Source organism: Cebidichthys violaceus, unplaced genomic scaffold, assembly GCF_023349555.1.
Source record: "Cebidichthys violaceus isolate CVI_PGR_0920_01 unplaced genomic scaffold, fCebVio1.0.p SCAF_65, whole genome shotgun sequence".
Classification (NCBI taxonomy): Eukaryota; Metazoa; Chordata; class Actinopteri; order Perciformes; family Stichaeidae; genus Cebidichthys; species Cebidichthys violaceus.
In genome coordinates, this window is record NW_027176872.1 from 325159 (window position 1) to 351452 (window position 26294).

The following is a 26294-nucleotide window of genomic DNA, read 5'->3' on the forward strand; positions in this document are numbered from 1 at the left end:
TTTTTTAACACTAGCCAAAATTAACATCCCTATTAACTATCACAGTTTGTGTGAATTACGGATGCACCTTTATAATCAAGTAGCTACCCAGCGCTAGCGTTAGATGCTAACAGTACCTGGCCCTGCTGGGCCTCGCTCCTCCCCAGTTTTACCCTCTGGTCTATATATTATAGACCAGAGGGTAAATTTAAACAAAGTGGCGACAGCCAAAATGCCAAACTCCATGCGCTAAAAATGGTCTTGTAGATGGTAACCCACAATTTGTGAAACTATAGCGAGATGGTTAAGATGAGACATTGACCTCTAAGCCAGTCTCGCAAGAGTTTTTGCAAGTTTGACCAAATCCTGGGTAACCATCTACACAACATCAAAGCAGTAGTACACAAAACTAAAAGGTGATTCACATCCACTTCTTATCTACATCCTTTGATTGGCACACACCACAAATTGGGAAACACACAAGCCTGTAAAGTGATCATAAAAACAAGCTCAAATCATTTTAGGGTGTCAACAAAGTCAATACAGTTGGGTTATTGGTTTACAGTACAAAAACACAATCAGAATTGATCTTAACACTGAGTTGAACCTGCTGTGGATTTCTTTACTGCTGCACTGATTGCAGCGTTTCCATGTATACACAGTATGTGTCTGACTGAGCCCCAAAGACTGGAGATCAGAGGTATTAATGTGTGCAGTTTCTGGGAAAGGGATAGAGGAAATAGCTGTAGTCACTATTGAACTGAGTGCGTATGCAAGAGACATTCATCACAGCTCATCTCACACACTCATTAAACAAGCTGAAATGTCCCAGTGGTTCTGCTCTGTAGTAGCAGTGTCAGTAGTAATTACCTCCTGGGGTCAGAGAGAAAACCTCATCATCCCAAGTCTCTTTCCTCTTTGCCGCTCTTCCTTTGTTCTCCTTCATTATCCAGAAGAAGTCAAAAATTCTCACACTGTCCTCTTTTCCACAGTGTCCCTCTGGTTTATAACCCTTCAACTACCTTTCTCTCTCTGTTAAAATTCTCCCTGCCCACGTATTTTAATCTCCATCTCTTCACAACCAGGGCTGGTAGTATGAAACTCCTTTAAACCGCAACGTGACAACCGCAGAGGCCGTCACTGATTATGTTTACTTAAAGTCTCGTCAGAATTATGCGGCGTCAATCACAGCATCCGCTCTGTATCTTGTGGCAAGTGGCAAAGTTTGACATGGCTGCAGTGAGAGAATATATCTTCCTATCTGTGTCACTGCTGTGAGGCAGTAGAGGTTACAAGTCAATGTTTCTCTATCGGACTAAGAGCTCTTACCATGAGTTTCCTATATTATTAATTTGTTTCTGTGTGTGCAGGTGATGATCCAGGCTGAAGGTCAGCAGAAGAGCCTGGTCAACTCGATAGAGTCCCTCCCCCCCCGAGGTGGACCCCTATCTTCTCTGGATGAGGTAACATGCCATGTATTGTGTAGGCCAGATACGTAAGTAAGCAATGACAAACATACCCACCCTGATCTCTTAAAAATGATCATACAATTACCATACAATGAAACTGTGTTGTCAATAAGTTTCGAGGGAACGCTTTTTCTCCTGTATTGCATTTGTATTTGACAATTTACAAAGTCCGCATTGGGGATGGATTGTCAACAAACAGTACTCTCATCCAGGAGCCGGAGCCTCATGAGGAACCCTGGATGGGTTCTAGATGAAACCCTTGTAATATAAAAGGGTTCTAGGTACAACCCCCTGAGTGGGTTCTTGTTAGCACCTTTAGAAGGTGGAAAGGTTCTGGATAGAACCTCCAGAGAGGTCTATGGGTGGAGCCATTAGACCATAGAAGGGTTCTCTGTAGAACCTCTTATAGGGGGTTCTGAGTGGAGTCTTTCACAGATGGGTCTAGGTATAACCCTATATGTTGGATTCTACATAGATTTTGAGTCTAACTTTTATAAAAGGTCTACCAGGAACCAAAAAGAGTTATCCTATGGAGACAAGCCGAAAAGCCCTATATGGTTCTAGTTAGCACCTTTATTTTTGAGAGTGGTAATCGCTGTGCGCACCAACATGTCAGACAGCAATTAGAGAGGTTATAAAAAAGTCACCAGTTAGACCAGATTAACCACCATTTTTTTCTGAGGTAAAATGCTTTATTACTGCTCATGTTTCTTGACCCTATTTTTAGTAAAACGCCATTTTCCGATATGTCAGCATACTCTGATGAGTACAATGTTATTAGAACCAATTTAACCGGTGGCTTAAAGGGATAATTTGGGTGTTTTGAAGTGGGGTTATATGAGGTACTTCATAATCAGTGTATTACCTACAGTAGATGGTGATTGGCAACCCCAAAATTAAGCATTGAAAATAATCACCCATGCTATAATATATGATAGTTTTCCTTTAATGGCTATGAGCAATGACCTGGCTTATGACAAAATGAGCAATTTCAAAATTTCCAAGCAAGAGCACCAATTCATGCTCTCTGCTGCATTAATGCCTTTGGGGATCAGTATAAACACTATTTCAAATACATTAATTTGCCTGCGCTCAATTTTTTTGTGAAATCTTGAAAATGTGTTTGAAACTTGGACAGCATTTGGGTGGAAGAATAGCTAATAGGGTTTCCAAGACTGCCAGTTGAGTTCAATAGTACGCTTAGCCTAGCCTGAAGCTGTGGTGTTTTTATTTGCAACACGTGGGCCCGCAACACTTAGCTTTTTTAACATAAGCTAAAGCTTAAATACTTTTGGTAAAACTGGAAGCATCTCCTGCTGCTCCTCTTACTCACCTTCTTTTCTTTCTCTCTTTCCCCTTTCAATTGATCAAGGACCTACTCCTTTTTAAGGCCACCTCTGCAGCCACTTTGAGCTGCCTGGGGGAGTGCCTCAGTATGCTGCAGCACAATGTTGTCCAGGCCCTCAACCAGAACCAAAACCAGAACCACTCCCCTAGTCCCAGCTTCAGCCCCAGTTCAGCTGGTTTGAATCAGACGGCTCCCACAGAAAGAGTCAAGTCGTGGAGTCAGCGCTGCAGCTCCAGTGTGAACCAGGGGGAGCCCGGTGTTCTCAGGTCCAGGAGTCAAAGCCCGACTCACGGCTTTCGTGAAAGCCAGAGTCCCAAAGACAGCAGCAACAGCGGAAGGCAAGAAAGTGGCCACAACCACATCCAAAGCCAGAGTCAGGGCCATGAACATGCAGGTGAGTTGAGTGATGGCTGGTCAAATTTGAATAATCAGTGGAGGAAAGGATGTATCTTTTTGTGTCTTTGACCTGGATACACTATCTGAATCACAAAAAAAGCTAGTAAATCAGATGTAAATGCATGCAGAACGCAGTGCATCATCCGGGAACCACCTCTGGAGGTGGCTTCTTAAAATATCCTCTGACTGGTGATGCTTCCCTTCATAAGCCCGCCACGAGAGCAAATTAGTCTCATTCACTCCTTTTTCTTTGGTCTAGTGTTAGCAGGATGCAGTACTTTGTGGGGATGGAATGGCCTCTCTGCACATTGCACATTAGTCAATGTTTGATGGCAGGGTGAATGATAGTAAAATGTTTTGGGTCAATGGGCTTAAGGCTGGACGGAATCCATAAAACATAAAGTTATACCTTAAAGTTTCTTTATAGGTGTTTGAAGTATGTGATGTATATTTGAGTCCAAGCAGCCATGACCAACTTTGGCTGAAAGCCCAAGGTCATATGGTTATGATCTGTTTGATAGCCAGCTCGAAAATATGCCTTGTCTTAAGTTATCACCTGAACCTTCTTGATTTTTGCTTTGTTTGAAAGTCAGGCAGTGTGACATAATTTTGTATTGCTATACCTGGGTGGAATACAATGATGGAAATATTAGTTGGTTTCTGCTCAACGAACCCGAATGTTAGGTTAAAGCAAGACGTCTCTACTTGACCGACTGACGGAAACTGTAGAACCCAATAATTTAATTGGAAATGTAGTAACTCCTGAAAATGTAATACAATTTGCACTTAACCTGATCAAAAATTTAATAAAACCCATTAATTAATATAATAACTTGACTAATAATGTGATCAAATTTCCTGGCTGATATTGTACTAACATTTTTAATGATAATGTCATACTTATGATGGTATAATCATTTTGACGAATGTAAAACAATATGCTTTTTTTTCTTGGAAATCTAAAGTGTGCAAGTATATCAAACGTATAATACTATTATTCTCATGTTAGCCCAGGGGTTCCCAAACTACTTAATGTCAAGGACCCTTAAACTTACTCAAATTAGATCACAGACACCCATTTAATAAAATTTTGTCCCAGAGTACCCCATAGGATAAGTTTACTGCTTTTAAATGTTTTTTCTACTGAAAGTGTATAAAACTCATAAGCAAAAAAGTCATACATATTGTCATTTTGTTACTTATGGATGCATTTAATGTGAAAATAAATGGATACCCTTTATGTTTAGAAATGTTTGTAAACTCTAGACTTTGAACAACAGATGGCAAGTGGTACGTTTTTATCAGGTAGAGATGCATTAAACTAAAATCCCAGTCAATGGGAAATGGATCTGCCCATACTCCTACTGATTGGTCGTAGTTATTGATAAAGCAAAGTTAGCATTACTTAAAAAGTTATTTCAATATCAGTCAGTACATTTTACTAAATCATTGAGATTTATCAGGTTGCATTTGCAGGCCGTATTACATTTTTGGAAGGTCATTAAAATATAGGGGGCTAAAGTCCCCAAAGGATGATTCCTTAGGATTTTTGTGAGCCTCAATCTTTCTTGAACCTCCATCAGGTTGAAATGTGCTCTTGACCAACCTTTGGTCCATGACAGTACCATCAAATTTGCCATGTTCTTTTTTGGGCCCAGAGGATCAATCTGTACCACCAGTATAAGGTAACAACTTGTTGTGCACAAGAAATATTTAAAGCCATGGTCCCTCTTGTCTCTTCAATGTGACTTTTGTCATCCGATAATGCCAGGACGCATTTACGGTCTGTACGCTCCAAGATCAGATCTTGCTTGCATTGGGATCCTATCAGCCAGATATGCCGAGGTGGCCTGTCTCACATTATGTCAGGATCTCAGTGAGGTGTGGACAACATGTGGGAACAATCCGGAAAATGTATCAAATGTATGTCTTCATCATCTTCCTCCCACAATGGAGTTCCTCTCCAGAGGACAGCAAAGGGAAAAAAGGAGGGACAATAGTTTTGAGCACAGCTGAGATCCGCTGTGAGTCCTGTTAAGTTATTGCTGAATCAAAACCCAACATTTCCTGATTGGGCTGCTTCAAAATAAATGCTTTTAAATGGATTGTGTAAACATGGCCTAATAGCAAAGGGCAGCTGTACAAATTTACTTTGTATATTCCTGCTCTCCAAAAGGTGAAACTTCTACACCTTGAACACATTTGTTTTTATCCAGACCACCCTTAGGACAAAACATCAAATTTGCATTTTCAGTTCACCCGAGGTAATAAACCCCCTGATCCAATGCCAAAGTCTACATTTTGTCCTCACCACTAGTAAGACTCCAAGAATAGTATAATCACCAATATGTGTTTCTGCCAATGAGTGAGTGGTTAGGCGACCGGTTATGAGACAAATGTAATGGCTTCTAATTTGGGAATCCCAGTCTCAGCTTTACTATCCTGCTGCTGCCTCATTGCCAAGAGGAGAAGATTTGGAGAAAAAAAAACTTTCTATTAATTATTTTGATGGTGATGCTATTGATATTTACCTTTCCTTCCAGATAGTTCCACTGGATGGTCCAGATCTCTTTCTGAGAAGAATAATGGCGCACAAACACCTCTCTCCTCCTCTACCTGGCCTTCTTCCACCCAAACACACAAGGACCCTTTTGAGGTAAGCCAAACCACATTACTCTTTCATACAGCTCCTCGATCATTATGCAAATTGCAATGGCAAACTACGGTGTCAACATTATTCTACTAGCTGTGCAATTTTTTTAAATCCACAGTTCTATATGCTGTTCTTCTTGCTTGACGATGCATTGACTTTGCTTCGGTGACCAAAGTTAATTACAATGCTGTTCTAATTGTTTGCATTACTCTCAAGGCATTCATCAAAAGGCTTATTGTGTAAACCGAGGCATGGTGCAAAGTGTTCAGTTTATCAAAGAAAATCTTGAAATGATGAGGTCCAGTGTCATTGAGCGCCGAATCTCTTTTCTGATTTGAAAAGTGCCAGAAGAACCGATGTGGGTATTTGGCACAATGCTGTATAGCAACCCATGCTCCTCTGTCAAGCATTGCTGATGCTCCATCAGAGGCAAAGGACACACGACACTCCCCCTAAAAAGTGGTTGTCTACCCCATGTTTATTAAGACATGCCAGCACTGTCTTTGTGATATAATTTTCTGTCCTCCTGTCCAACTTGAGCAGCCCAAAAAATATATTATCTGGCATCATGGCTCAGCGCCGGTAAGAGCTGCCGTCAAGCCCATCTCCAGCACAGAGTTGCCACTGATTGTGGTACATTGGTCAATCAGCACACACAGTTTTAGTTTTAATTTTTTTTTCTCCTTTGGACTGGTGTTGTTACCAGTGGCTGTGGTTTCAGGTCGTCCGTCCGTACCATTCTCATGAAGGAGATCTCTCGTTCATGAAGTCACTGTCGGGGGTTCGGCAACCTTTACTATCCAAAGAGCCATTTTGCCCTATTTTCCACCAAATACAATTCTAAGCTATTTGATATCACAGCTTATAAAGTTTTATATATAGTTATATAATATATACAAAAACTACAGTTTGTTGTATTTGTGAAATTGTAGAACAAGAATAAAGACAATTCTTGATTTTATTGCTATATTCAGTGACAGTATCACCTCAAACTCCAAGATAAGAGGTGTTCCCTTTGAAAGATTGTCCACTGTGCAAAAAATTAAATAAAAATAACCGTCATTTATTTCCATGTTATTTTTTGGCCATGTCCACACTACTACGTTTCCATTTGAAAACACATATGTTTTGCCACGTTTACAGTGAGCGTCCACACTACGCCGGTGTTTTCAAAGCACCGAAAACGTTTGAAAACGCTCTCGAGGACGGATACGATTGAAAACTCCGAGGTTGCTTTGTCGTGTGGACGCCGTAAACGCATACATTTGGAAACTATCACGTGTTCACTACTTGATTGGTTCTTAGCAGTCACGATGTATCCTTCCCTGATTCGTCACACCCTTATCACGTGACCCTTACGTGGAAAAAACAGCCTTGACTTCCAATCAACTACCAGTTTAATTTAACATGGACAACTGATTACAGGTGTTGCTTAGTAGTCACGTGATATCCGTTTTCAGGCGTTTTAGTCTGGCGACTGTGGTTAAATGGAGAGCAGGGCCATCCTTCAATCAGAGGATCGGCTCCGGCTCCACTAGTCGCATGTCGATGTGTCCTTGAGCAAGACACTTAACCCCAAAATTGCTCCCGTAGCTGTGCCTACATTATGATTATTGATTATTGATATGATTATTTGAAACGTTCCACTGCTGTGTAACATGAATAAAATGTTCCGTGCACATTTCAGCAAAATTACTGTCTTCTGTTTTCATGACAGTCAGAGCATGTGAATGCTGCTCCCACTGTTCATCAATATAATGCACTGTAACTCCGAGGTGATTATGGTTACCCAGCGATGTCCAGTAGTCTCCAGTGAGAGCAACAGCTGGTGCACATTGTAACACCGTCGCTTTTGTAGTCTTGTGATGGTGCGTCTTGAGGGAGGCTCATACGTGCTGTCATTTGTTGCGATCCTAAAGGTGCGTTCACAGCAAATGCGACGCAAACGCAACTTGAGAGCGTTCCTCAGACCGATATCTTCCACAATACTAATCGGCCTGCAGTTTGTATCTATCCACTTCGCTGTGGTATTTGTTAGCTTGTCTTGCTTTTGTTTATCGATACTTCTCCCACACGCTGCATCCAACGTAGTCTGCCAAAGCCTCCCTCCACCGTTTGTTTGGGTGGGTGATTTGCTGGCAGTTTAAAAAAAAACTGCATTAATGCGCGATAACATAATTGTCGGCAAATATATATATACATATATATATGTATATATATATATATATATATACGTATATATATATATACGTATATATATATGTGTATATACATATATATACGTATATATATATATACGTATATATATATGTGTATATACATATATATACGTATATATATATATGTGTATATACATATATATGTGTGTGTGTGTGTGTGTGTGTGTGTGTGTGTGTATATATATATATATATATGTATGTATATGTATAGTACCCAAACATGAGGAAATGTGCTACCTTCCTGACTGCATTATTCGGCTCTACTTATTTATGTGAGTCAGCCTTTTCCCACATAATGAATATTAAGTCCAAAGACCGTCTGCTTGAGGCTGGCTACCTGCAGCTACTGTCCAGACTATGCAACCCTGGTTGATTCCATTCAGTGCAAGTCATCAGAGTAAGGTATGACCAAAAATGTACAGAATTGTATTGTGCCATAAGGATTCATGCAGTTATCCAAGGTACGCCAACATATATTGTAAATATAAAGTATACTCAGTGTATATATATAAATATAAATAAATAGATATTTAGCATTTTTAATGTCGGTAGATCTTTTCGACTTGGTCATTTTAAAAGTAGCTCGCAAGCCGGAAAAGTGTGGGCACCCCTGGTTTAATAGATTATGGGTCTATAAATGTGGTCAACACACGTCTCTCACTCATTCCCTCGGTGTCGTTGTTGTCTGTTCTCACTCGTAGCTCTGCTGAAGTCTCTGTCCTACTGGAGAGCAATCCATGTTTTGTTCCTTTAGTTTATGGTTGTTAACTTGTTGTACAGAACAAAATAAACATTAATAAGAAAAGGAAAGTCCTCCGTTTTGTGTCCGTCCTCTCTAAAGCCGCTAACCGTTACTTCAGACGGCCGCTTCGTAGGTCTGATACCTCCGCTGGACACGCCGCTCACTGATCGCTCCATCAACAGCTGCTTCCTCCGCAGACATGCAGACTTTAACTGAACAACAGCTGCTAGTAAAGACAACACGGTCAACAACACCTGTAATCAGTTGTTCATATTGAATTAACCTGGAAGTCGATCGGTAATCAATGCTTTTGTCGTTTGTGAACATCCGGGAACGGTCACGTGACTGGAGCGTGGCGAATCAGGGAAGGACATCGCGTTACGTTGGGTGAGTTGCCATGTTTGAGCGCAATGGGTCCACCAATTTCAACTATATTTTATTTTTCAAAAGCAATTTAATCTTATTCAAACGTATTGTCTCATCTCATCTTCAACCGCTTATCCGGGATCGGGTCGCGGGGGCAACAGCTCCAGCAGGGGACCCCAAACTTCCCTTTCCCGGGCCACATCAGCCAGCTCTGACTGGGGGATCCTGAGGCGCTCCCAGGCCAGTTTGGAGATATAGTCCCTCCACCTGGTCCTGGGCCTCCCTCGGGGTCTCCTCCCAGCTGGTCGTGCCTGGAACACCTCCCTAGGGAGGCGCCCAGGTGGCATCCTCACCAGATGCCCAAACCACCTCAACTGGCTCCTTTCCACGCAAAGGAGCAGCGGCTCTACTCCGAGTCCCTCACGGATGACCGAACTTCTCACCCTATCTCTAAGGGAGATGCCAGCCACCCTCCTGAGGAAACCCATTTTGGCCGCTTGTACCCGCGATCTAATTCTTTCGGTCATGACCCAGTCCACATGACCATAGGTGAGGGTAGGAACGAAGATTGCCCGGTAGATAGAGAGCTTTGCCTCGCGGCTCAGCTCTCTTTTCGTCACAACGGTGCGGTAGAGCGACTGCAATACCGCCCCAGCTGCTCCGATTCTCCGGTGAATCTCACGTTCCATTGTTCCCTCACTCGCGAACAAGACCCTGAGGTACTTGAACTCCTTCACTTGGGGTAAGGACTCATTCCCTACCCGGAGTGGGCAATCCACCGGTTTCCTGCTGAGAACCATGGCCTCAGATTTAGAGGTGCTGATCCTCATCCCAACCGCTTCACACTCGGCTGCGAACCGATCCAGTCAGTGCTGGAGGTCACAGCCCGATGAAGACATCAGGACCACATCATCTGCAAACAGCAGCGATGAAATCCTCAGCCCACCGAACTGTAAACACTCCTCCCCACGACTACGCCTTGATATCCTGCCCATGAATACCACAAACAGGATTGGTGACAAAGCGCAGCCCTGGCGGAGGCCAACCCTCACCGGAAACAAGTCCGACTTACTGGACCCGGACACAGCTCTCACTTTGGGCGTACAGGGATTGGATGGCCCCCAGAAGTGGCCCCCTCACCCCATACTCCCGCAGCACCTCCCACAGTATCTCCCGGCGGACCCGGTCATACGCCTTCTCCAGGTCCACAAACGTATTGTTCGGTTCGTAATGTGTAACAAACCGTGAGCCGCGTACCAAACGGTTCAATACGAATACGTGTATCGTTACACCCCTACAGATACAATTCTGTATATATATAGATCAATCTTGGCGAAGTACAAAGCCCACATTTACGCCATTTAATTGTTGTATGCTCACATCAGTCAGCATATCTGATAATGGATGGCCACGCCTGTGTTCCTTAATTTTGATTGCCTATTCAAGCGATTTGGCAGCTTTGTCAGTTCCAAAAGATATTAAACACCCACTCCACTCAGTTGACATTCTCAGTCCTTGCTCTTTCTGAGCAGCCAGCGACGTGCTAAACACTTTGCCCCCAAGCGTTTTCTCTTCGACAATGAGCTTCATATGTACAAAATGTTCTGTGCACAAAACATAACATAATTTGCTCCTTTTACCAACAGTCGGGCAGTTCATCTTAACTGACTGTTAACGTCATAGCTGGCTGCAGTAGCGGTAGCAGATGCTTTTTGTATGCTGCATCAACAGGCTTTGCGTTGCTAGCAATGCGTTCCCTTGTCTGGTTGATCTAGATTTGACTCACAAGGCTGTTCTGTTATTGTCTGGCTCTTGAGCCTTTTGAGCCAGGCTAACATCATTGTAACGTTACTCACGTAACATAACAAACTGTGGACGCTCTTGCCGCTTGCCAACAGATAAAATCAGGCGGACAAAAGCGGAAGCAGAGTGAGCAAAGTTGCATCACGTAGTGCATCCTGGGTATTGTAGTTCTAACTCTCAGAATAAAGAGTAAAATATAAGAGTGATGGTGCTGTATACAAGCGAGTGCCGGCCCACTTCGAACACCGATCCTCGATCCAATTTGTACAGCTCGAGGTCCTGTGATGTTCTCTCTCTGTGACCCTTCAGCTCCCCTCAGTTAGGAATTCTGTTTGTTTTTCCTCTCTTTCTTCTTCTCTTTCTGCCTACCTCGCCCTCTCTCCTGTAATGAGTGCCATCAATCTTAGTCCTTGGACCAGAGATGGCCTTAGTGAAGGATTGATGTCTGTTATGCTTCTCTGCTTCTTTTTTTACTCCTCTTTCTCCTTTGGTATCTATCTGTTTTATTTCTACTGTCTGTCTGTGTTAAAGAGGACATATGCTCATTGTCATGCTCCGTATACGGCGTCTCTACCACACAGTCACAATAACACAGTCCAATAATGGCCACCTCTCATACAGACGCTAGCCGACGGTGCGTCTTCATTTGACGAATTGGGAGTGAAAATGAGTTGTATGGACACCTAACAGTAGAAACACTGATCAGAACTGTAAAAATGGCTGGCAAAGATACAGCAAAGACCACTGACACAAATAACTACTGTTAAAAAAATGTCATGGCATTACCACTAGCAAGACGAGACCATGACCGGCTGCTAGTTTGTTAAATCCATAAATGTTCTCCAGATCTAAAGTGCCACAATTTACGGCACAGTTTTAACAGTCCATCCAGTTAATTTTCCATGGTCCTTTGTTTGTTGCCGCTGTCTCTGCCGAGTGACAGCTGGTTCATTTCTCTGGACCTCCCTCATCATCTCTGATTGACATCACATAGAATCCATTCCCTTCATGCTGCCAGGCCGTCTACTGGCTCACTAATTCATTTTCTGATCAACTTGGATTCAGTGCCATGCTACTGATACACTTAGACACTTATTACACTTATTACTTCCATCATCATACACACGTATGTGATGATGGAAGTAATTTCTTTTTTTCTTTTCCTGGAGCTTTTTCCTGGACCTCCAGTTGGCTCAGGTGTCATATGGAATATCTGTCATGTGGTTGTGGATGAGGAGGAGGTTGCAACTCCTGTCTCTGCTCAAAGATGGGGTACATCCCATGTCTCTCATTTGTCATTACCTCGATCCTCGCTTGAACCGGAAGTTGTTCTGCGTCACCATATTGACGGCCGTCCCAAAGCTCTTATATCTGCTCTGAGGAGCGAAGATCGAGGACGAGAGCAGCCCTCCAGGAAGTGTTTTAACACTTGACACGCCCCCTCATTGTTCATCAGTTATTTTATTAGACGCTGCAGCCGTTAGGACTGATCTGATTTTTTTCAACGTCACTGGAGTTTCATAATCGGAGATTAAACTCAAGTCTTCAATTTGATTAGTTTTCTGATTCACTATCTGGTTTAAATATATGTCCATTGTAGGTCTGAACAAAATGACCACAAACAACTTTCTTCATTTATTAGAAAGAATTGTCTTTTCGTGATCTGTTATTTCCCTCAATAACTTGTATTATGGATACAATTAAAATCAGAGAGAGTTGGAGAGACTTGTCATGTGGTGTGGTGCAGGGGTAGAGCAAAGACTCAAGCGCAGACACTGGAGACGAGGTGGAAGGCAAGGTTATTTTACTTGCACAAAAAATGTAAGAACCAAGAACTTAAAGCGACTCCAACAGGGAGCGAGCAAAAATCCAAAAACTGTAGAATAGGCAAAGTCACAAAACATAGAAACAAACACGAGGACAAAATACCAGAACACAAAGCACACTCGGGGAAGGACAAATGCTGGAACATGGAGCACACATGGGGAAGCAACAAAAACGATCCGACAACCAGAACAGGGAAGCAGGGGAGTTTATATGAGAGGGGTTGGCAGAGGGAAACCAAGGGGCAGGTGATTGGGCACAGGTGTAGTGAATGAGGGCAATCAGGAAACGCACTCAGACACAGGAGGGAGCTGGGAGGAGACCAGGGGCGGAGCTACACAGACACAGGAACAACAGGGGCCAAAACCCAATCCTGACAAGACTAAACACTTTTTACATCATTTATCGTCATTTCCTTTAAGTCACGTGAGGCTGATCATTCCTGAGTGTCTCGTTTGATGATTCATCTCGTCTCAATTTCCCCCGAAACATTGAGCCTAATTAATTTATTCCAGTGTTCAAGAGAAACCGTAATCATATTCTGGGTTATTTGATAATGATGTCACAATCAGAATTTCAAAACATACTGATGCAAATAATTCATAAATAAGACAAATCCATTCTGCCAGTAGAAATCGGTCCTGTGCTTATAAACAGTACACAGAACAGTATAAATACGCAATGCAGTTTGGTTAACAGGTTACAGAGAGAAAACACCTCTACCCTGGCAGTGATGATAGCTGTGTCTCTATTTGTATTAGCACAGTGATCATGTGTACAGACACAAACTCCATCAAAAGTCTCTGCAGCTGTTAAAACTAATTGACAGCTGATCCAGATGTGATCAGAAACAGACGCTGCTTCACGTGACGTTTCAGAGGAAAGGACGCCTCATTTCTCTTAAAACCTGTCTCCTCGTTTCCTCTCTCCTCGCATGGTTTCCTTGCGTCTCTTCATGCATCACTGGTGCCCTGGTGGGAGGGACTAAGACGCAAGAAAAAGACACAAGTGAGTTAAACGTGGAAGCAATCAAGAGATTTGGGATGTACCCAAGGTCTCTTGATCTTTCTCTGGTCGATGACCTTTGACCTTTTCCCAGTGGATGCTGTAAGCAGGTTTTGTCCGGTGTTGATTGATGTTTCTTGTGTTAATTCCGTCTCCGTTTCACAGACAGACCATTTCCCAAAGCTGTGACATGTGATGTCATAATGACATCACACACCACTCGAGAGAGATCTTAAGTTGTTGAGTGGTTTGCGACTTTGAAGACTTGATTGACAGACAGACAGTCCAGCCACACAAGGGAGTCTGATGATACTTCTAACGGTGTGTTCATCCTGCTTTTAAAGGTAGAGTTGGTTCAGAGTTCAAATGAAGATACTGGTCCGTGTGAGTAGGTTTCCTGTAAATTGTGGTCTTCATGCCCCTATCAGTCGTTGCATGAACGCACGTGGAAACAGCTCACCATCTTCTTCCTGTTCACACCTGAACTTTAATGTTCGTATGTTTCATGTTTCATGTTGTCGTCACGGTCCAAGTCTGAGAAGGGCATTTTGGTTAGAGTGTCGTCAACGTCACTCCCGACTCGTCAAATACCGTCGCTAGGTCGGTGGCCCTAAGCTTCAAACTATGACAGTCTAGCAGGGATGTGCGGTCATGACAAGTAAAAAACAAATAATGCTAAAATAAAATAAAATAAATATGTCTCTACTGATCTGTGCTATAAATGTAATTTCTGTATGATTCCAATCATTTCAAGCATTTTTATAATCAAAATCGCTGAATTTGCGCATGTCCTGTTCAAACAGAGGAGACACGTGAGGTGAGGCAGCGACGAGCTGTGCCTCACCTCAGATTGCGCAATCCCTCACTAACTGGGTTGAGCGCATGCCTTTTGCTTTCTCATTGTTTGTCACCACTGTAATATTTGTAGACACTTTTATTATATGTCCTTTATTTCCATAGAATAGGTAATGTATTTCACGTGTGTGTAGAACATATTTAGTGTTGCTGATCTGACAGAAACCGCAGTGAAAAAGCACAGAGGGGAGGCAAACACTACTCTGCCTCAAAGAAGAGGGCGTGCGAGAGCCCACAGGTCGGGTTTATGCTTGTTCTGTCGTTGCTCTTCTTCTACACTTTACTTCTTCTTATATTTTCCTTTGACCACAAAAATGTAAGATTATATTGTATATCCAAGCTTAAACATGTCTCAAAAAACAAGGAAATATGACCAAATCAACAGCAATTCAAAGTCAGACAGGTAAAGTAACCTTTTATGTGTTTGTTGTTCTCTTTATACATCCGTGGTTGTTACACAGATTATCGCGGAATCTCACGATGTGCCCGCGAGCGCTCCGCTTCTGAAACGCTCTTGGTGGGGCAGATCGCGGCGCAGATTACGACGCAGATTGGTGGGGCAGGTCGTGGGGCAGGTCGGTGGGGCAGATCGGTGGGGCAGGTCGGTGGGGCAGGTCGGTGGGGCAGATCGGTGGGGCAGATTGGTGGGGCAGATCGCGGCACACACGCTCCCGGTGTAATCAAATATGTACCTTACCTATGTGTGTGTAAATAATGCTGATATGAAAAACAACCAGTAGTCAATGTGCAGGCTGCCAATTGAATGGTGATATAAGCTACTCTATTGGGTTCATGTATTTGTAAATTTGACTTATGTAGTGTCAGTGCCTCATCAGCCACGAACCTCACCGCACGTATAAAGGTGGTTAACCTCTCCTCGCAGGAGGCCGCGGACCTCTCGCCCTGATGTTGTTTGAGCGACGAAGTCACGCCAAAAAGTCAGCTGGATCCGGTTTACAATGAAAAAGTATTTAATAATTCACAGAAGCTAAAAGATAGTTACAAACTGAATTACACTATCGATAGTAAGGATTCGCGAAACCGAGTTCAAACACTCCCCTCCCCAACAGGCCGACAAACGCCAGTTTGCTGTAAAAGAGGATCGCCATGAAGAACTGAATTACGTCTCTCCGAACAATGTTTTTATACCCGAAAGTCAGTAGTTTACTTTCAAAAGTCCATTATCAGCTATGTGATTGGCTGAAATCCGATTGTCTCCTCCTGTACTCTGACAATGCTCTCCATTGGTCTAAGTGATCCGGATAATGTCTGAATAGTGTCCGCTGGTCCGACCTGTCGTCCTCCTCGTAAAACTGCGTTTACCCGACCCCCACGCTTCCTTAGGGCTGTATTTATCAACATTTCTGCTTGATCAATACATCTCCTTCCCCCACTGTTCACACCTCACATTCCTGAAGCCAGCTCTCCAAACTCATCTCATTACAATACAGTTGTTTTTGGATCTGAAAAGCCTGTCTCAAAGGTCTCTCTCTTTCCCTCAAAACATTCAGTAACTATATTTTACAGTTTAATACATAAAATTATTATACTTTTGTGATTTAACACTTCTTCAAATAAACATGTTATAACATTATATCCACCACTAGGTGTGCTTATTAAACACACTAACATTGCTTTTTAACTTTAAATTCTTCACAATTCCCCCCTAACTCGCTGTTTACAGTGAGTTTACCAAATCCCTGGAAAAGTAATCCCCCTTCGTAAAAAGCTTGCATAGGTATCTGAACCGTCGAGGCCTTTATTTCACTTAATAGTCCGAGGGTACTTTTCCCTAACTAAACAGACATATCCAACAATAGTTCAAGTCCATCCTCATCTACACGTAACTGCTTGCCCTGTATGTTTGTCTGACTAAGCGTAGTACCACTTAACCTCTGTAGGAGTCCACGGATGCAAGGGATGCAACAGCATCCACAGAGGATCAGGACTGTGGCGACAACACAAAGAAAGATTAAAATTGACAAAAATGCTGGTGAAGAGTTCTCTCCTAGCTCTTGGCTGAGTGCTGTCAATCCAGCCAGAGCTTTGGTCACTGATCCATCAGAGGCTGTGTTGTTTGGAATGAAAGTACTACAGGCAGATCCAAACTATGTCTATTTCTGCTAAATCACATCTAATGTCATTAGAAATACTAATCTAAATACTAATACAAAATGTGGATAACATATATACTAAAAGTGGATCTATCTCTACAACCAAATTACACATTACCTATCCCCCCTTTGCCACGCTATCTCTGCTGTAAGCTAATTTAACATAACTATGGAAAAGATCATGTAACAATTATCTAAGTTCATTCATACTTAATTTCTTTAAACTGTACCAGATGTGGTACAACACTTTCTCTCTGCAGGGATAGTCAATGTCTGCAATAATTGAATACTTTATGTGAGGAATATTTCTGTAGGCACACCTAATAATTTTATTGAGCTGAAAAGAGTAATCTAAAAATTGCCTGCTTAGTTGCGGCCTCAGCTGCAGCATTTCCTATAGAAACGGGATCAAAAGCATCAGTATGAGCGTCACATTTCATATCATATCACATACAGTTTTAGGGAGGGGTCTGGCTTCCAGCAAGTCAGCCACGAGACGGTGGTGAGAAATGGGTTTGTTGGATGATGTCAGAAAGCCTCTGTGTTTTCAGTGGTGTCTGTGAGGTCCGATCTCAGTGTGACCTGTTCAAAAGAAACGACACATTACGCAGCTTCATCTGCAGGAGATGGAAAAAAGAATGTTAGGGTTATAGTGATACATTGTTTCATTAGTAATGTTAGTAAATATAGTAGAGGAAACAGGTCTCTGTTTCCCCCATGTTTCTGAGTCATAGCTAATGTCATGTAACCGTCTCTTAGTCTCAAGGTATTGTGGACGGTGTGTCAAGTTCAGGTAGTCCAAGTGTCAAAGTCGACAGTAGAGTAGTCAGTTCCAGTCAGTCCAGGTCAGATTGTCCTGAGCATAAAGATAATCATGGAAGAGAGGAATACCTCTCATTACAATTTGGTCGGATAGTTTTATTACCGTTTTCAGCCAAAAATCTAAATAGTATAACTATAGTTCTAAATTATTCTAATTTTTCTAACTGAAATTCTTCTGGATCTCTTCAGTACTGACCTTGTTGGCCAGCATCGTCCCATAGTCCTAGTGACAGAATGAGCATCTATTGATTTTGAGGGGAGATGCAGATGTTCCTGATGGACCTGCCTCTGGGTACTGCTGATATTTGGGTGGGGATGGAGCGCAACACAATGGCGCACTGGACTGCATTCCTTCGCTGCTACGTGGGCAGTTTCTTGCCCAATGTCCTCTCTGCCCGCAATTGTAGCAGTCATCTCTACCTCTGGGTCTTCCATACCCCCCTTTCTGGCATCCTCTCCCTCTGCACTGTGGAGGCGGTAGGTAATACACCACTATGGGGGCTGGGGCTGTTGGATATAATTGATATGGGGCCTGTGCTACAGTCAACCACCCGTTCTTTTCCCATCTCTTCAGATCTGTCTTCATTCTTTTCCATTCTTTTCCCATGGACTGTTCCATGTCTATCCTTTCTCCTTAGCTTTCTATTTCACTTCTCTATCCTTTTCTGCTCTGACTTTAGCTCTGACTGTGTAAAAAAATCTAAATAATGAAAATTTATAAAACAATGGAAAATTCGATCAATATTACAAATATAAAAAATTCTGTTTTTTCAATCAAAAGTCAAAAACCTAATCCAAGATTAAAAATCCAAAAATTTCAAACACTGAATCAAAATCACAATGATCTATTTCAATCAAAATCTAAATTAAAATGCTGGATTAATTTTAATGTAACAATTGAAGAAGCAAAATCAAAACTATCAATGGAAGTTAAATATTGAATTACAATTAAACTTAACAACTGCTGAATTGAAATTGAATTACTTACCAAACAAGTACAAATAAATGTATCAATGGCAGTTAAGATGTCTAATTTTAGCAACTAAGCCAAAGTGTCGAATTTAAGCTTATAGAATTAAAATAATAAAGTTGTAAGATAATGGAAATTCAAAAATAAGAAATCACTCTAGAATCACTCTATTGTAATTTACTGGATGACGTACTTCCTTCTAACTATTTTGCAACTTCAATGTAATTACTATTCCTATTTCAATTTTGTTTCCAGGACAGCAGGGGGCGAACTTTTGTAGTTCTACTTGAATTTTTGTATTTTTTGTAGTTTTTTTTTTTCTTTCAAAGACCCTGTGCTCACAGCACGTGTCTCGTAGCTAAAACAAAAGGCTAAGCTAACTACTAGCATGAGCCAGTAGCTAACACACAACAGAAGGCCAGGTCAACCGCTATAGCATGAGCCTGCAGCTCACTCAAAACAGACCAAACTAGCCGGGAACATGTGCTGCAAGCTATCTCGATGCTAACACAAAAGACCTTACCAGCCACAAGCATGTGCCTGAAGCCCACTCTCAGAACAAAAGGTTCAGCTACCTTTCTCTCAGTACTCCACACACTCCACACACACTCTTTATTTCACTAAACCGGGACTTGGCCTTTCACCAATGTTTTTCACCGATTGTTTATTTTATCTAAATAGCTGGGATTAAACCAGAGCAGGCCTTTCTCCGGCCAACTATTCATCCGCATCTTATCTCAATCACCATTTATTCTACTCTATATTGCCTAAGCTACACAGTAGCCTTATTTATAATACTATACTCTCTCTTACCACGTGATGTAAACAACACAGTGACATTCTCAGAGAATACAACACCAGCAAACCACGCTTCAGCAATCAGTATTCTCTCCCATCACGGGTGGATAATAGCCTGACTCGTTAGCGTGGCTTCGCTCTGAAAAAAACCCACGATACTAAACTACAAATTTCCCCAATGTACTTTCCCCTTTTCCACCCCAGAATTCAGTATTCTTTGACCAGCGAACCACTCTCCGAGATCCCCCCCCCCCGCGGGCAGAGTTACAGCGAATTCTCGTTGGCTTAGCTTCGCTAGTCTCAGCCAATATTTCGTCTGTTACTAATTCGTTCCCACCCAGTACATAAGCCCCCGTATTGTTAAACACAGAACGCCAGTATAGGACTACTCAGATCATCATCTGTTGAGCGTAATCTATCCGCAATTCACTGTTAGTCGTTTAATCAATTGGTGCTTTTAGCCCTGATAGCTTTACTCGGTGATCGCTCCGTTCTTTGACGGACGTCCCAGTATATTTTTCTCTCGTCACAGCTCGGTGTCTGGACGGTATTTACAAACATGCATCACACTCAAATTTGTAATCAGTTTGTAAATGTGTTTCCGCACTCAATACAGTCTCATCACTTTAGATTTCAAGTTAATATACTTTAGCTGCCTCCTGCAGCTTCTCCTCTTATCCGGCCTTCAGAAGCGCCGACCTCTGATACCTTCGCTAAGTTTTTCTATCTAACTTTACAGATTTATTAAAAAAGGTTTTGCCTTCCTCTTTGTCCATGGGTCCCCAAAGGTATCGCCGGTCAACGCCTCGTCCAGTCCGTGTCCTGAGGTTCACTGAGAGGCCCACCCAGGAACGCCAAATTATAAAGGTGGTTAACCTCTCCTCGCAGGAGGCCGCGGACCTCTCGCTCTGATGTTGTTTGAGCGACGAAGTTACGCCAAAAAGTCAGCTGGATCCGGTTTACAATGAAAAAGTATTTAATAATTCACAAAATCTAAAAGACAGTTCCAAACTGAATTACACTATCGATAGTAAGGATTCACGAAACCGAGTTCAAACACTCCCCTCCCCAACAGGCCGACAAACGCCAGTTTGCTGTAAAAGAGGATCGCCATGAAGAACTGAGTTACGTCTCTCCGAACAATGTTTTTATACCCGAAAGTCAGTAGTTTACTTTCAAAAGTCTAAATTCTTCACACACATCACTGCACTCTAGGTACCCCGGTAACGTCGTAACATATGCTCGTTACATGCATACAGTGTATACATATGCATACTTAGGTTTACATAGTTTTTTGGTTATACGCAACATAAGTACTTGGTTAGGTTTCTGCAAAGATCATGGTTTGGGTTAGAATACGTAAAATAGCTACACTTGTAAGTGCATTAATTAAGTCCAGAAGTTACGAGACAGAACCATGGTGAAATAAGTCAACGTTGACTAGGTTTCACACAGAACACTTCCTGTTTGTTTGGTCCATCCAGCCTCCCCTCCCAAACACCCTTCGCGGACTCCCTTTTGGAGTGAGACCAGCTTGTCCGAGTACTGGCACCAGATGTCAGATGGACTACAGCTTTTGTCAGGGCAAATCTGTTCAACATGCCTCTGTAGTACTATATCACTCACTATATTTGCAGTAACCTCAGAGCAATATGCTTTGAGATTCATTATCTAACTCTTTAACTGCTTCCTAACATCAGTTAATACAAAAGCAGGGCCACGTTGTAGCTGTGACATTCATTATATACCACAGCGATATAAGTGAAACCGCACCAATAAATTAAGATCATAAAGCAGCCACTCTGTTCACACATCTCATGGTGAAACGGAGCGGTGCATCTCTCCGTCTCTGGGATCGCCTTGTGTATAGGACCAGGGCCGTAAAGAACAGCTGTACAGCTCTTCCACCACCATTAGGTGAGCAGTAAATATCCCTTAGACGGGAAGAGGACAGTGCTATATTGCATCTAGATGGCAGAACCTCACACGAGGGTAGAGAGGTATAAACCATCTGCATTCAGACCACCTGCACACCCAGAGTGAAGTGTACGGCGGGAAAGAAAATGGAGAAAAATAGCAACATTTTACCAGTACAGGGAACTCAGTCTTGTGATCAGACTGAGTTGATTTTTTCACTTCAGTTTTCAGTCTTTTCAGTCCATCATTTCAGTTGCTTCATTTCTCCTTCTGTCTCTTTTATCCTCATTTCATCTCTAAAACAGCATTTCTTCCCAAACACCAGGGGGTGCCAAATAACACAAGCCTGTGCATGATCATGCCAGAGCGAGAAGAGCTGTGGGGAGATTTCTGGGATGATGAAGTTGAATGCCAGAACGGTAACTGTGTCAAAGGAGTAACATACCAACTCACAACCTATTAATTTTGACATTAAATGCTATGAGGTAATAAATAAAAAAATTGGAAAGTAGGCTCCAGCAGAAACCGTTTGCTTGACTACAGGAAAATTGACATTTTTTTCTTAAAATATTATGACTTTATTTTGATTAAATATCAACTTTTTGCTCAATATTTACGGTTTGAGCTATTAAAGTCCCGGGGTTTGTAAATTATTTAAAATTAAATAATGATGATTAAATAATTGACGTGAAAATTTGAAAGCAACACAGAATTTCTGAGAGCCTTACCGAATTTTATTCCATTACATTTAGAATTTCACCTACTGAATGGAATTTTGTGCTTTCATTTAGATACATAAAGACAATTCCAGCATAAATTGGTGCATTAGAAACTGAACAGAATGCAGGTGTTTGACACTCAAAATGAGGGGAGGTCTTACACATCGCTTTATATGTGTGTGTCCACTTCAATGTTGAAACAAAACCTAAGCCCTTGAATAGCTGAGGGTGACAAAGGACTCAGATATGGCATGACAAATTGATGGAATCAGTCCAGTAAGTGCGGTGCAGTGCGGACGAGATGAGCAGCTTTAAATCAAGGTACAACACCACGATGGTGTTGATGTGTGTTCAAAGCCACGGCTCAGGGATGGTGACACACACCACGGACTTGTCTCAGTGTGCTGGGCAGAGAAGCCGCTCATGCGCAGCAGACTGCGAACAGAACATTGTCACAAAAGTGAGAAGTGCATCGGTGGGCGATGCTGTCTGTCTCTCAGCGGGGAAATCAAAGCAAACATAACTCTTTAATGACATTTAGCAGATGTGCGTGTCAGTAAGGAAGTGGTGTGTGACAGTTAGAGGAGGCCGGTTCCCCAGAGCTCTGGGACAATACCTTCACAGTTTACTTAAGGAAGCTTTTGGTCCGAACACCTCCAGGGTTTGGATGACAAAGTACAAGTATTTAATCGTAAAAAAAATTCTTTTTTATGTGTTTATGATTTAAATTGTATTCCAATGTGTAGTGTTGTACTCACTGTGTGTGCAGTTAGGTTGTAGGTTGTGGGATTTTATTGTCCTAATCAGACGCCTTTCCAAGTTCTGGAGACCTGGTGGCATTCATTGCATCGATTGCGAGGCACTGGATCCACACAGACACATCCGTCGTCCCACGCACGGTGGATCGCAGATGTTTTGGGCTTTATTGAATTGGAAAAGATTAGCTACAAGATTTTTCAGTGATTTACATATCTAAATATAAGCAAATTAAATCAGGTGGCACCATCAAGCCTCTGTCTTAAATAGAATAGTGAACCACCTTCACCTTTTCAATTTGACATATTTTCTCATATAGTGATATTTGATGAACCACCTTCACCTTTTCAATTTGACATCTTTTCTCATATTTATAAGGTATGGCCACCATTTTCTTTTCCTTTGGTGACTGCAATGAGCCTCTGTAGTCCCACCAGGGACTACTATCCATACTGCTGTTCAGAATACTGGAGTATGTGGTGTAGAATTGGGACACAGCTATAGTTCTTTACTGCAACTCTACTCTAGCCTTGCATGAGAATGAAATGGTGTGCTCAAGTAAAGTCAGGATATGCCTGTGTGTTTAAAAAAGTACTCCATCCACCGAGACACACACACACCTCTATGTTGTATACACTGGTCTCTTGTCCTCCCGCAGTCACTCCATGGAATATTCCATCTCTTTTCTGTCTCCATAAGTGCCGTCATGACTCTTCTCTGAGGACCACCCACTCATTTATTATTCAGGAGGAAGGAGCTTTTAAAAGATTCCGCCTTCATTCTGCTGGGACACATGTAACATGCTAACACACACGTTTACTCGCATCCATTCATTCATAACTTTGACAACACATAAAAGCTTCAAATACATTGAGAAAAATGAGGCAAGGAGTATGCTTTGTATGAGGGGGGGTGCAAAACAGGGGAAGCACGTCAAATACATTTTTAAACATCGGGGGGGGAGGGGTTAGGGATGATATATTTTTGTTGACCAACCAGGAAGTTAGCATCACTCTGGTTCCCACGACATAAAGCCAATAGGATTTTCCATTTGATTTTGGATTCCTGCAATAAAAAAGTTAGGGGGCAAAAAATGCTGATGATACACTTCTTTTTCAGAAAGATAATCTTCACAAATGGACACCGCTTTTATGATTTTTGAAACGTAAATGCAATCAGCAGAAGTCTCATTTAGCCACTTGTTAGCAACCGCCTTTGTTAGGACACGAGATAGCTTCAAAATTCATGACTTGGTATTTACTTACGTATTTCATGTAGTTTAAAACAAAACTTCAAATCTCTTCAGCTTGCGTTAACCACAGACCTTGTTTCAGGTATCTAACCTGTTAACAAAAAATCCATTGACTTCGAGACACAGGAACCGGAAGTGCAAAAATGCTGACACAGTTCCTGGTTTAAAAACTCATTCCAATATCAGCTGCTCTGATTCAACAATGTCGGGCAGAAACAAGCGGGCATGTAGGCTGAAATTAAACCATGGTGTTGTTCTGTCAGGAGATGCAGTGACTTAAACCAAGTAAGAGTAGAGGTCCTGTATTCTGCTGACGCGCACACAGCCAGTGTGATGATGCAATTTTTTGTAAGGAGGATTTGCATTTTGCTGAAGAAGTCAGCTGTTTGTTTTGGTGATAACTCTCACTCTGTTTGCTCGTTGATTGTTGGAAAAAGGTTATCTTTTGCTTTTTATTTTCTCTAATACTACCTAACTTTGTTGTTAATATAACAAATTATGGTTATTTCTGATGGGGGGAGGGTCACGTATTTTCCCCGTCACTCAAAAAAAATGTATATCTCTGGGGAGAGTCAGGAAAAATAAAACATAAAAATAAAGTCCCACCCCAGCCACCCACCCCTCTGATGAATCACGAACACTACCTAAGAATGCAATGAAGCAGCTATATACACACACACACACACACACACACACACACACACACACACACACACTCATCCACCCAAGCCAGTATAGACAATTTACACCTATATAAGTGTCTATAAACACAAAACACTACACTTATATCATAGTGTATCCAAATCCCTGTTTTGTCCATCATGACAAGGTGGTGATCTGCAGAAGAAACTGGTTGATCCCATAAGCTGCTGGTTGCCATGACAGTGAACACGGAATTAATAGTTCAACCTGAATCAATCTGATGGAAGGGTTGGAGGGGGGATTACCAAGAGATTAGAATGGAGTTGACAGAAGTCTCTCATCTTTCGTTGGTTTTCCTCCGTCATCCCACTCACCTTACTGCTCTCAATCCGTCTCTTTAGGCAGCCTGTAAATGTCTGTAAATTTCACAATGTAAATGTGAAATCATGTGACCTTATGACCCTGTGTCTGAATGCCTTGTCGCATCATCTGTCTATCTTCAAATTCCTTGTCTCTTCTTTCCACTGTGCAATAAAAGTTTTTAGCATAAACAAAGTGAAAAAAAAGTGGGAGATAGTCATGTGTTTGGTCTGCTGCTGATCAGCCCGCTGGGAATAAAGACGAGTCATGGGGTATGAGAAGGATTAGAGGATAGACGTTCACAAATACCCACATGCACAAATGCACATACTCCAAAATGGAAATACTTATTAGTCCAAATGCCTCAAGTTCCAAACACCACAGTTCGTTTTAAAATTTACAAAAATAATGAATGCTTTTCAAAATTTATGTTCATTACTGACAATAACATTTAATGAAATCTGAATCTAGTTTTACATTCCTTATGGAATTTATTTATCTTCAGCTTCAACCCAGTTGCCCGAAATAATTTTTTTTAGATACGTTAGACGTTGACGTTTCTGAACTAAAACTATGTTTCATGAATAGGTTTCATGTCAGCCTTGCTAGCAGATACACACAATGCCACGTGGCTAACGTTGTGAAACAATTGGTTAGTTTTAGGCAACAAAACAGCTTGGTTAAGGTGAGAAAGAAGATCATGTGTGTTAAATAATAACGTAACAACGCAACGTGACAACATAAAGCGAAACTACATAACAAGCATTAAGTCATTGCTTACTTTTGGTTTCACAGGGGACATGGACAGCGATTTGCTGAGTGAATGTCCTGTGTTTGTTTGACCCACTCCACCCGCCCTTAGTAGAGTTTCTTCCCTGTTAAACTTGTTATTATACAACATACATTTTAATAACTGTAGCTTGATGTTCATGTCACTTGCTCTAGGTGTCGCTCGTTGTACTTCATCACTTGTTCTGACCGAATGCAAAAAAGTTGATATTCAACATATCAGTGGTTTGCCAATGTCAAAAAAATTTCCCAGGCTTTCAACATTTTTTTCAAAAGTTAAAAATAACTTAAAGTTTATGTTGATTGAGAAGGCCGCACAATTATTGAGGATGACTTATCGATTCAACCTGAATATAGCACAATATCTAAAATGTAAACATGTAAAATAACAGTGAGCCGCAGAGCAGTGTCCGGCTGCTATGTAGGTGCTGTGTGTACTGATAGTTCTGTTAGCTGTTAGCCGAAAACACTGCAAACTGTTATCCCCCCTCTGTGG

At 41.8% G+C, this 26294-nt stretch overlaps 1 protein-coding gene across 1 annotated transcript in view; it reads left to right on the forward strand.

Moving 5' to 3' along the window:
- Nucleotides 1-26294, forward strand: part of osbpl10b (oxysterol binding protein-like 10b) — a 64267-nt gene that overhangs the window by 20060 nt on the left and 17913 nt on the right. The window contains exons 4-6 of the mRNA XM_068734616.1: nt 1350-1442; nt 2821-3190; nt 5736-5848. Coding sequence (XP_068590717.1) covers nt 1350-1442; nt 2821-3190; nt 5736-5848 — 576 coding nt within the window. The remainder of the gene's footprint in view (nt 1-1349; nt 1443-2820; nt 3191-5735; nt 5849-26294) is intronic.